The sequence below is a fragment of the Onychostruthus taczanowskii genome, unplaced genomic scaffold (assembly GCF_017590055.1).
Source record: "Onychostruthus taczanowskii isolate IOZ18803 unplaced genomic scaffold, ASM1759005v1 scaffold6, whole genome shotgun sequence".
Taxonomy (NCBI): Eukaryota; Metazoa; Chordata; class Aves; order Passeriformes; family Passeridae; genus Onychostruthus; species Onychostruthus taczanowskii.
In genome coordinates this window covers 15,331,171-15,344,100 of record NW_024503679.1, presented here as the reverse complement: position 1 = coordinate 15,344,100, position 12,930 = coordinate 15,331,171, and the positions used below count along the sequence as shown (strand labels likewise).

Sequence of the window (12,930 nt, the reverse complement as noted above, 5' to 3'; positions counted from 1 at the left end):
CCCTTTTGGTAGAAGAGGCTGGGTTGTAAACAAGAGGTTACCAGAAAGAGCAGCCTCCTCTGTCACATCTGAGCTGATCTTAAATCTGATCTTACAGGCTAAGAAACCTCTAACACACATGAAAACACAGAGCTGCTAAATAATAGAGAACCATTTTCTAATAATGTTCTCCATTATTAAATAACACTTAAACTAGGGCTGGAGTTGAAGCTTCTGAAGTGAAATTTGTTCCCCAAAAGTTTACCAGATGTTTTTAGAGAAAATGGGGACTTTCATTTTTGCAAATGCACTCATGCTGAGAGGTTTCTATCCTCTTTTGGTATGAGAGTACTTCCCAGATATTTTAGCACTAAGAGCATAGTGGAAGGAAAACATTTCATTTGAGATGTAAGCCCTTGATACACTGATGAGACAAGAAATCCATCCTAATTCACATTTTAGGACAAAGCAATAAAATGCTCATGTGTTTAGAAGACTGAGGAGGCTCAAGTCCCTGCTGAAAATAATCTGCAAGCAATTTGGGATGCTTTTGTTTCTAAACCAGGCTTGGAATCACCAGGGCCAGAAATAATGATATTTGATATTAGTGGAAAGACATATCATTGAGTGTTTTGCTCTTTTTGCTTATAAACAATTCTAATTGGATTATCGTTAAACAGAATTTTCTCTTTTCTGCAATGGAAGGAAAAAAAATCAGAAAAAAATCCCAGTAGTCTACAGACTCCATGCTGTCTTGTCCCTACTTCAGAATGGTTTTTTGTCTTGGATAACATTTCCAAAAATATCTAAATGTGGAGTTCACCTCACCTGGCTTTTATGTCTGTGTCCAGTGTCTCTCATTGTCATCACATTCAGAGGGATTTATCCTGTCACTTCTTTCTTGTCTTCCTTCACAACCTGTGAGGGACCTTGGACCTTTGAAATTTTAGTCCTGGCCTTGTTTGTGGCTTAGTTTCTTTTATGTGAACTCTCCCATCTCACATTCATAAGGTCTGTCTCAGGTGCTCTTGCCAGTTGTGTGATTTATCCATCTCCATGGAGTTCATGGCCTTAAATCTGGGCTGCATCTTTGGATGGTTTGTTCATCCAGGCCTGTTTGCCTCTGAGACAAAACAGGTGCAGCAGGAGGAGGTTTGCATTCCCCATTCATGGCCAGGGAAGGAAGGAAGGAAGCACTTCCAAGAGCCCAATATTTTGGCAGAGAGAACCTCACCTGCTCTCCAGTGCCGGCAGCGAGCGTGGCCCTCCCTCCGCTCGTGTGCAGGGCTTTTGGTCACACCTGCAGCGCTGTTCCCTGGCTAATCTGGCAGTTTCTCCTTTCTTGTCTCCTCCCAAGCTGCCCTCACCTACAAGTGCACGGGGGACCAGTGGACAGTGTACTGCAGGGTGATCCGTGAGAAGAACCTGTGCCAGGACATGCGGTGGTACCAGCGCTGCTGCCAGACCTGCAGAGACTTTTATGCAAACAAGATGCAGCAGAAGAGTTAATGAACCTGTGCCATTCCTTAGAGTCTTCCAGCTGTTTGTATGGAAATCACAGACTAGTAGGTCTGAGTACTGGAACTTCATGAGTTGCTACAGCGTGGTGGATCCCAAAGCACACCTAATGAGACTTGAAACTAATCCTACAGACTGGATACCAAAGTCATCCGCTCATCCACCTTAAGAAAAACACACAGAAAGGGTCATCTCAAGGAGCCAATCATTTCTGAATATTTTGACATCCTCACATTTTTCGTTAATGCTTTTTTAATATATTAAATCACCAGCCACTGGATGGCTTGCTACCATTAAAGAAAAGGACAAGAGTTGCAAAGTGATTACATTGGATAAGGTTATGGGTACCTCCATGGAGGAAGGCCTCTGGCAAAATAATTCAGCAAAGGTAGAGACATTACTTAATCTTTTAATCTTGGCTTTTATCTGTTGTTTTCAATTCCCAGCAGTTATCCCACTGCAGAGTGGGCTTGGAGGGACATGCATCAATGAAAGGTTTAGTTTAAAGAGAGGATTTTCTGTAAAAGCTTGTGAAAACTGATAGCAGAGGATGGACATCTCTGAATTTCCTAGAGAATACTCAGTATAATTATATCCAACATTCCAAGTCGTATTTTCAGAGCCACTAATAGGGAGTGCCTTTCCTTCTAATTTTAAAAAACAATCCTCTCTATCTTTTCCCCAGAATAATAGAGTTTCTTTTATGAAACCTAATTTTTCTCTGAGCTTAATGAAATGGAAGCTTATTAACAGCCGTAGATAGTTACTTTTAAACAAGAACCATTTACATGAGATGGGAGAAGCCAGAAATCATTTCATCCAGTAGAGCTCACTGAGGGATTGCTTGGCTTAAGCTCTCTCCAATTTTTAGAAGTCAATCAGATAATGAGACTGTTGGTTCTTTTAAGAGGACTGTGAAACTGGATAGGGTTGGAACAGAAACTGAATTTGGAACAATCTTTATTAAAAGGATGTAGTGGGGAGCAGAACAGGTGTTTTCTATCTCTGGGCTCTTTTACACAGCTGAGCTTATGTAGCTTTTGGAGTAACCAGAAGTAGCCAGGGATGCAAGACATTCAAAGTGTAACCTGGAGCTTGTAGGAAGCCAAGAGCTCAGGCTTCCATTGCTGTTTTGGGTGCTCCCTGTGTCACTTCTGTGGTGCTGTCAGGTTTGGTGCTATAGGTTTGGTGCTGTCAGAGCACTTACAGGTGCTGCCCACACAATACTCTCTGCCATGTCTCTGCACTTTAAACCAGACTCCTCTCTGTGCCGTGAGACTTGAAACAGGAGGTCTGCCCAGGGCAGGGCTTGTCCCCTCCCTTGTCACATACATCAGTGTCTCCCTGTCACATCTTGCTCCAGCATCGTTCCCTTGCCCGGGCCCAAGGCCATGGCTGAGTTTCAGCCCCCTCCTGGTGACAGGAACAGAGTCCTTTGGATAATTGCAGCTTTGTGCTCACTCTGGAACCGTGTGGGACTGTTTGACTCCTTGGAGCTGAGCACAGAGCCAAGCCCAGCTGCTCCCCCAGCCCCTGGGCCAGGCTGGCTTGCAGCTCTCACCTGGCCCCAGGTTGTCTTTGTTGCTGTTGTCTCTTTTTGTCAATGCAAGGAAGGATAAAGACTCTGAGTACCTAACATCTTTAAAGCAATTTTTGCTTAGTGCTGTTCTTTCCATATCCAGGACCTCACTGGAATTACCTATTAGCATTTTGTTAAGGGCTAAATATTTCAAGCACAGGGAGATAATGTTCATCAACAGACTAACCCTGTGTGGGCTTCACATTTACATCTGTGCTTGTGTGTGTGCACCAGGGCTGGCCTGATGCACAAGGGCACATTGGCACACCTTTTTTCCTCAAGTGCCTGTCTCAAACAGATCTGCTTTCCAATGCCTCAGATGATTTTCTCTATCAGGGAAATGATTCCAGCTTGGTTTTTGTTATACTGGATTTTTTTTTTTTTTTTTTTTTTTTTTTTTTTTTTTTTTTTTTTTTTTGCAATTCATAATCAGGATTAAATCTCCTTTTTCTGTTATTCCCACCCTGTTGCCCAGCCCAGAGGTTATATAAGTACTTAGCAAGCAATCAAGGGAAAATTGCTGGCAGGGGTGACAGGGAAGATTTAGACAATACCAGGTGATACTCTATTAGGCAAATTAACAGATAGAAGAACTGCAAGTGAGAAAGTTCCAGGAGATCAGACAGAGTCCATAGGACCTGGTTTATGTGCCTAATCCACAGTGGTGTTTCCCCCTTAGCAGTGGCACTGGGACTGTCCTTGCTGCCTCCCTGCCCCCACAGCCACCCTGAATCCCCTGACACCCCTCACTCCATTTTTAATTTGCTGATTTTCTTCTCATGGGCAACATTTTCTCTGTTACCTTGGCAGAATTGTGTGAATTATCATTGCTGGGAATCAAAGGTGCTTCTCCACAGCAGGAACGTTTTCCTTCTGGTGCTGATCTGTGACCCTCTCTAGGCAAAAGGTAGGACATAGAGAGGAAGGATTTTAGATTTTGTGTTTTTCAGTAATAATTCAGTACTGGCCACTGGCCAGGACAGGGTGCTAGGCTGGTTAGACCTCTGGCCTGACCCAACCTGCTGGGTTCTGGACCCAAAGGACACTTGGGTGCAAGTTCTGAGTCCTACCTAAGGAAACAGGAATTTACAAGGATTTTTTTTCAACTGTATGAGCACTGAGAAAAAAACACCTCACTTGCTCTCACAGCTCACAGATTAGCATGCATCAGCCTTTTATTTTTTATAATCAAACCCTCCAACATTATTTAGAACTGATGGCACAACACAGCTCCATTTTATTCAATTCTCTTACTTCACATGGTGACAACAACCCATCACATAACAGCCAGAAAAATAATTACAAAAAAATCTAATTCTGTTCAATATTCCTGCACTTCTGGTTTTTATCACTTTATAGGAGCTTTACAATGAAGTCACAGCTATGCTCTGCCCTCAGTTCCCACATTATGGTGAAAAGAAAAGAAACTGTTTCAGTGTATCTACAACAATACTTTTCTTAGTTGTTCATATGAGATTGATGCTCTTTTGATTACAGTGGTGGTATTTCCATATTATAAACAATACTCTGTACTGTTACTAAAGTACTGTACATTTCTAGTTGCACAATTGTGTTATTGAGTGTAGATTCTCACTATCTCATGTATGGTGCTATTTTTTGTTGGTGGAAAAGAATCTTAGCAGTTGATTATTGCTTGATATTTTATTATAATACAGAGATATATTCTCCATGGCAATAATATCATTTAAGTTTTCTCATTACAGAGTGAAATGTATATATTTTTCCATTAGCTAATTTGCATATGTACTGTATCCATGGTAATTTTCTTCTTGGTGCTGGTTATAAATAGAAAAAGATAAAAAAACAGTCAAACTGAATGGAACCAGTTGTAAATGAAAGCCAAAACAGAGAAAAAAAAAAAAAAAAGAAAAAAGGATCATTCCATTTTGAACAAATTGAATATGTTGAATAATAAATTTATTTTTTCCATAATATCTTTAATAAGATTTCTGAACTTGAGACAAAAATACAAAGCCAACCCAAAGCATGAATATGAAAAGAAAGGAGTGAAGCTGTAAGTGGTACATTATGCATCTGTGTAATACTGGACTGAGACTGGGATTTGGATAAATCCAAGCCAACTGTTTAATTGCTGTGGTCGGTGTAAAAGGTCATTTGGCAGTAAAATTGTGGAACCTCAGAGTTCTCAGTGTGCTAAAAACCAAGAAATGATGGGTCTTGTCCTGGTCAGGTTGCAAAATAAAGCATGGGGATGTTAACACCTGAACGATGCCTTGCCAGGTCTGTGGTCAGTGACACAAGAGTAGAAAATTCCTGTCTGGGAAGAGCGTGCCAGGCTGTGTTTGGGATATCTCTGTGTGTGCCTGGGCAGGCTGTGGGGAGGGGGAAGTTTCTGCCTGGGGAGAGGGATGTTCTGAGAGTGCTTTTGGGGAAGGTGCAGCTCCACAGGCATCCCCTGACAATGAACAGTGCTGGGAGTGTGGAAATTTATACTGGAGCAAAAGGATCCCATCCATTGGGAAGGTATCTGCATAACCTAGCTGCACTCTGCCCTGGTGTGAAATAAACAGAATTACTTCAGTGCCACGTGTTTGGGATGTCTTTGTTGTAGTCACTGGCCAGAATCTTTGTTCTGTTAGCTCCCCCAGCACGGTGAAGGTTGTTTTTGCAGTCATATACACCTCTAGGATCCTCTCCCAGCCTGTCTTACAAAGATGCCATCATCTGTACCCCACTCCAGCTCAATTCTTGTTAAAAAGGGAGCAGCATCTTTCTAAAGCAGCCTTAAAAACCCAGGAACATGGGAGTGGTGGACTTGGCAGTGCTGGGTTGGACTCTATGATCTTACAGGTCTTTTCCCACCCAAAGGATTGTCTGATTTTATAACAAACCAAAGCAGAGTTGGTGTGAGAGCCCTCCTCCCACAGTGATTTCCAGAAATGGAGTTTACACTTTAATAACAGGGCTCATTCCTGATCTCACAGGATTCATGGCACAACACTGATGGGCTTCTGAGGCAGCCTTGGGAGATCCAGCCCAGCTGCCACCCTGCACAGGCCATTCACAGCAGCAGCACTGCAGAGCCTCCCTCCACGTGCTGCTGCACATGAACACATCATCGTGTTTGTGCCTTGCCTGCAGTCAACATCTGATTGCAATTGTTGACCTGTTTGAACAATAAAATGTAGTTCTGAGCCTGGGGAAGCCAAAGGGCTTTGCATTAAGCTGGGCTATGGCAGTGGGTGGGAGGGCTGTAAGGAATGCTGTCATACATTTGGCTTGAAATGTTCCTGGTATGTGCCAATATCTCTCCTATAAATCCAGGAGGATTATATACTTACTTTGCCTATTTTGCATGTAGCCATTTGCTGTTTCTCTAATTCCTCATCCCCATTTCTACCCAAGCCATTGCCCTTCCCTGTGAGCTCAGTTGTTTTTTATTTAAGACACCTCAGCCAGGGTCACTAAAGGCAGGTGGGGTCAGAAGGCTCTGGGGCTCTGGCACAGAAGGATCAGGAGGAAAGTAAAATCACTCCTCTCCTCCTTGGAGGTCACTTCTGCCTCCACCAACTCCACATGCTCCCTTCACTCTCCTGGTGTCCATGGCAGCCTCAGCTGTCTCTTGCAGCAAGCTGGCAGCACCCTGCTTGCTGTGGAAGGAATTTGCCTTCCAAAATGTGGAACACTTTATCCCCACATCAGCTCACCAAGTACCACTGCTGAGGACTGCTCTCTGGTAGAGTGAAAACCAAATCTTCCTTTGTGCTTTCCCCAACACCACGTGGAGCATTTCCATGGGGAAAGGGATCTTTTCTTCTTGCTGTCAGTGCAAACACCAGTGTGCTGTGGAGTTCCAGGCAGAGAAGATCCGTGCCAGATGTGCTCCCATTCTGGTGCACTCACACTTCTGATGGTGTCAGGAAGAATGGGATGGGATGCTGCTCTTCATGTGGCCTGGAATGGAGGAAAACACTCATTTTTCACCAGGAGAGCACTGGCAGCTCACCATCTGCAGGGCTGCCTCCACCACCCCACAAACCACCAGCTGCTGAAGGATCTCTGACAGCTTTCTGGAAGGTCACTGCACACTCCAGCATCACTGGAGCCTTTCTGGAGACAGGGAATGAAAGTACTTGGACTGCTGAAGGACTGGTGAAAAAGGGGAATCTTCTAACAAAGTCTTTCATGTTGCACCAAGATCGGTGCAAACTGTCCAGCAAAACCAGACAAGCCATTCTCAGGTTGGACTTCATTCATTTTCTCAGAAAAGACATTATTTGAGCGTTTTTCAGTTTCTGTTTCTTTCCCCAGCTCTGCACTTTTCCCCTTGATTTTGTCTCTGATGACAAAAGGACCCAACCAGACTGCAGCTTTGTTTGGCACCAAACTTCCCTCCTGAGATGATCACACAAGAAGTCTTTTATCACTCTGGGGGCTCTGAGCCAGAGCTGCTTGTGCTGGAAGTGGCTGGGACTGTAACCCCAGGCTGTGGTGGGATGAGAGTCAAGCTCAGGCTGTCAGCAAGGGGACCTGCCAGGACACATCTGAACTCCTGAGCCTGCTTCCTGCAGTGCTGCTTTCATTCAGGAAAAGGTATGAAATCCACATCTAGACTGAATTTAAATATTAGGTGTTGTTTAAAATAGAAATCCTGTCCAGAATCATGGTCTCACTCCTTAGAAAATCACTTTAAATTGAACCTGCTCTGCTCCCCAGTGCTCAATAACAACATTTGGTTTTCTCACAGAGCTGGTGCCTCCTGTGCTGTGCTGGCTTCAGCACTGTCAGCTCTGTTCCCTGCCCAGGTTTGTGTTCAGGAAGAAGGGCCCTGCTGGAATTCTGGAATTCTGTTCTCCTCAGGCATCATCACCCTGGAGCTGCTCTCACTTGTGGCTTCTTCCCCCCATCACATCACTGGCCACCAATGCCTTGAGGAGAGGACAGTGACACTGAGCCCAAGAAATGCTGTCAGCCACATTTCTCAGAGGGTAAGGAAGATTCCATCTCTTTCTTTCTTCTTTTATTATTTTTTCCCTAACCATACTTTGCTGAAGAAACAATTATAAAGGGGGAAAAGGAAAAAACACATTATTGTGTAAGCAAGATGAAAAAGAGCTTCCTGTGGGTATTCATGTGCCATTCTCCCTGCAACAACAACTCTCTGCCTGTGCTGTGGCTGCCTGAGTGTTCAGCACGGGTGGTTTTGCAGCAGCTGTGTGCACAGTGCCTTCCATCACGAGCCCTGTTCCCTGGCTGTCCCCATGGCTCAGTTTATTTGTGTGCAAGGCAGCTGAGAGGTTATCGAGGCTTCCCATCAGCTGTGCAAACTCACAGCAGCACCAGCTCTGTGTGTGTCCCTTCCTGAGTTACACTTTGGGGGTGATCAGCTCTTGGGCAGCTCCTAGCAAAGATCTGGTCCTTCTGCTGTGGCTCTCCAGAGGAGCTGCTGCTTGTGCTTATGCCACAAGCTATGGGGGATCTGTAGCCATATGGGTAAGAAAGAAAAAGCTTATTTATTTGTTTTCAGCCTCCCCATAGGATGGTTCTAAAAGCAGAAGTATCCTTTACTATGGGAAAAAAAAAAAAGATAAAATTGACAAAATCACCCTCATATTTGTGAAAATTTTTGTAGATGTTTTTCAGGGTATCACTAAATCTTGCCAGGCACCTCCCTTTCCTCCCCTGCCTTCCCCAAATGCTTCCATTTTTGGCTAAAAAATCCCAAGTTTGGGATTTTTGGACCAACAATGTCAGCCAAAACCCAGGCTCTCTTCTCTAATTTTTCCACTTAATTTTTCAACTATCTTCTGGCAAAGCAGAAGCACTGTTTTGATGGAAAGTTTTTCAACCAGCTCTGCTCATTAATTTCTGCCAGCAGTCACAGAACAGTGCATCTTGCAGGAGAGGAGAGTGTCTGAAGGGCCCAGTGTGAGGCAGGAATGAGTAACACTCCTCTCCCAGCTCTGTGCCCCAGCCAGCTCCCTGCTCCTAATGAGAGACATCTTTCTAGAGAGGTTTCCAGCTTAAATCTCTCTTGGCAAGTCAGCTCAGTAATTCAGGTACTTTGCCAGGTTAGAGGAAGATGTGGGTGGGCATAGAAGGATCTCCTCTGAGCAAAGGACCCTGGGACTCTGAGGAGCCACATTGTCCATCTCTTATCTGCTTGGACTGATTTTGGGCTCCTGCAGGCAAGCACCAATTGGCAGGGAAGGTGGGGAGGTGGGGCTGGTCCAGCTCCCTTTCAAGGTGACTTCCAGTGGGCTTTAATGGTGATGTTCAGATACAGCAGCAGCTGAGCCAGGCACAGCCATTAGCTGTCTCCATGGAACCCTGAGGTCTGCAGGGACAAGATCCTGAAGTGGCTGCTGGGCTGAAATGACACCAGAACATCCCTGCTGTGTGTCTGTTACCCATCTGTCCACCAGGAAGGGATTTGTTACACTGAGCTCAAGGGAAGCCCAGGTCCTCTCACTTTTGGGTTCCTGTGATAACAGGAACCTGGGAGGTAAAGAAGGAAGATGTTCTTACAGAGTAGCCAAATTTCTTAGTGTTTGACCTCAGCAGCCAAAGGAGCATCTGCCCATTGGCTGCATGGACAGTCTCCTCAGGGAAAAGCCATCCATCCACAGTCCCTGACATTTGCAAAGTGCTCTGAGATCTTTCAGATATGCAAAAGTTTATAGCCCTTCTCTGCCCATGGCTGATTTTAGAGGGTTAACTTAGGAACAGGAAATACAGTGACTAAAGGAAAGCCATTAATATTAAATTCTACCCTTTGCCAGATTGTCTTTTGTTATCTTTGCTCTTTCATGAAATATTTTCCAGTTTTCCTTGCAGGGCATTCCTTACAGGGGCAGCAGCTAAGGAGCTGTAACTTGGCACATCTCCACCTGCTTTTCTGTAGCAGTGCACATTTGTGCTCTGGGATTTGAAGAATTTCCTTTGCCTCTAGAATTGATATGCAAACAGTCAGCTGTACAGACATCAATCTGTCCAGTAGACATGCCTTGTGACCTAGGGAATAATACAGGTGGTCAGCACCATGCTGGTGACTCCTGAATTTCTGGAGCAAGCAGAATCATTTTCCTACATCAAGAAGATGGGAGGTCCTGTATACACCCTCGAGTCATCTGCTGTGCTTGACTGATCACAAAACACCCACCAAGATTTCCCTAACAAAGTCCTTTATTTCTGCCAAGGAAAGCAAAGATTTTCAGGAAATGAGAGATGTGACCTTGCCACCTCACAAACAGCTCAGGGGTCTCAAGATGCTCATCTCAGCAGAGGGATGCTTGTGCCAGAGCAAACGTAGAGCCCTGTGTGGTCAGTGCACAGCTCTTCCAGCATCTCTTCCTTCATCAGCTCTGTTGTGTAAAAACAGAAGTGGCCAAACTTAGTCTTCTCCTGCCTGTTTGCTGTGTTGCCGTAAGTTCCACTGTGTTGAGGTGCTGCTGTGTGAGCAGGAGTGGAATGAGGGATGTTAAGACTGGGAGAGATGAGTGTTGATAGTTGCATAACCTAGCTCAAACCACTTCCCCCACTCATGATTTCATCACAGCCAAAAGCTGTGCTTGAGCTGCTGGGCACCCTGTGGGCACCTAAAGCCTAAGGGGAATTTTTGAGAGAGAAAGAAATGGCTCCAGAGTGTCCCATAACTCTAAGCAAGTTGTTCACTAGGACAGTCACCATTTCTGTTAAAAATAAGTCTTTCATTTCCCATTGATACTTCTCAGGCTGCAAGGAGAGCCATTCTCCTGCTCCTAGAGGCTCTAGCTGCAGACACAGCCTTGGAAGGGAAGCTTGCTCTCATGGCTACAGCAGAGGAATGGGAAGCACGAGATCTGGCATGGAGTGCTGCTCCCATTGAAGCCAGTGGGATGTTTGCCATTGGCTTCAGGGAAAGCCAAGATTTCAGTCTGCAGCCAGATTTGCTGGTGTGCTGTTCTATCCTGAGAGCAGGAGCAGAGAAGGTTCTTGGTTTCCTGATAAAGCTCTTGCTGCCTTGGCTCCTCTGCTGCCTTCTCACCTCACACTGGCCCCTCCTTGCTTTCAAATCTTAGACCTCTTTCAAAGCCTTGATGAAGAGACTGGTGCATGGTTTGTGCCTGTGGTATTGTCCTGTGATTGGAGCTCTTGGACATCCTCTCCACTGGAATTGTGGACAGTGCTACAGGGTAGCATAAGGCAATAAAGCAACAGGACAGGATGGGGTAAGAGACTTAGATGAAGTAACACATATGGGATTTGCTGCAGGTAAATAACTGTGCCTTCTTCTCCAGGCAGCAACTTGGATCAGCTCTAGAATTAACTCTGGGTGGTTCAAGAGAGCCTGCAGACGTTGTGAAGGTGGTCCAAGGTGGGCTTCCCTACTTCACACCTTCACACCAGCATGGACTGTTGGGAACCTTGATCGTTTAATCAGCCTTTTCCTCATCTCCCTCTTTCAGGGTTAGGTGGGAGCCAAATTGTGAGTGACGAGCTGTGGTGCAGGTACTCATGAGCCTGTTAGTGAACCTTTCCCAAATTACACTGATCCCCCTGCCAGCCCAAAGGCTGCTGTGCTGCTGTAGTGACATAGATGTTAATCAGTGCATTATCTAGAGCTCCACAATGTTTGCACACCCAGCACCCATATCTGGGCAGGGTTGGTGCCCTCCTCTCAAAAGCAGCTGAAGGAAGTGATCACAGAGCCCATCGAGATTCTACCAGGCAGCCCCAGTTTGGCCTGTGTGGGTCCAAGCTGTTTTTATTTGAGTGGACACATGGTGGAGCCTCTGCATGCCAAGGAAAAGAAACACTGCAAATAATTCTTGCTCTTCATTTTTATTTCTCCCCGATCAGGACGGCTCTCTCTGTTCATCGTGTGGGATTGGTCTCTGCTGCCCCTTTCAGGGAACATCTGTTAGCACATCACATCTGTAAAAAAAAAGCAGGAAGCTTTATCTGCTGGACCAAGAAGTTGTCCTGAATTTTCTCACCTCTCCAGATGCCTCGTGTTCGACAGCTTTTGCTCCTGGCCAGACACAGCTTGTGTTCTCTGGCCACCTGGGACCTGATCTCCTTCCTCTGACACTTCCACAGAGAGCAGCTGCTGGGAGAGACTTTCTGGTAAGTTGAAACCATGGTGATGTATTTTATCTCCACAAAGAAGGACTTGCAAATGTAGATGTTAAAAGCTGAGATAATGATCATGTAGAGATCCATAGCTAAGAGTTTTACTGTGATTTTCTCCACAAAGTTGAATCAAAGCTACCCAGAAGTTCAGCTCTGGTGCAGGAGCGCACCCCGGTGTTACCTCTTTAGGCACAAAGATTTTTACAGGCAAAAATGCTCTTTGTTCTGATAATAAATGGGGAAGAAGGGGGAGGAAAGCAAAGAAAAACCCAAACAATGCCATATTCTCTGCTGACTGATTGGCTTAGCTGCCCATCAGTCAGCAGAGAATAGTCTCTTCTGCATCATTCTGAGATTCTTCCCCAAAAGGGTCTTATCAGTAGATAAGTGGCTGCCTCTGAGCTAACTCTTTTCTTCTGGTTCTTCTGGCTGGCACGATGTTTGCATGAACTCTAAACCATCAACTTGTTGCTCTCTGATTTTCTTTGCTGATATGATCCCCAGCAGCTCTCATGTTTCCTAGGGCAAGCACAATCAAGCACAATCAAACAAAACTAATCAGAATAAACAGAATTACTGCTCATTCTTTCTTAACAACATGCCTGTAGGAGTTTTATCTCCCTTAGCAAATTCAATCCAGCTCCTTTCTCTCAAGTTAATTCACTGTAGCTGCTTCCACAGGCTCTGGGTTACAGGTAACAATGAGAGGAGAGGATTGTGCTTTGCTTTGAGCAAGAGCTCAGCATTTGTGTGTTTTG

At 45.0% G+C, this 12,930-nt stretch overlaps 1 protein-coding gene across 1 annotated transcript in view; it reads left to right on the top strand.

Annotated features, from left to right (window-relative positions):
• ADAMTS17 (ADAM metallopeptidase with thrombospondin type 1 motif 17) overlaps positions 1–1,789 on the top strand; it is a 154,653-nt gene extending 152,864 nt beyond the window's left edge. The window contains exon 22 of the mRNA XM_041418728.1: positions 1,337–1,789. Coding sequence (XP_041274662.1) covers positions 1,337–1,488 — 152 coding nt within the window. The 3' untranslated portion in view covers positions 1,489–1,789. The remainder of the gene's footprint in view (positions 1–1,336) is intronic.
• Positions 1,790–12,930: the final 11,141 nt, after the last annotated feature.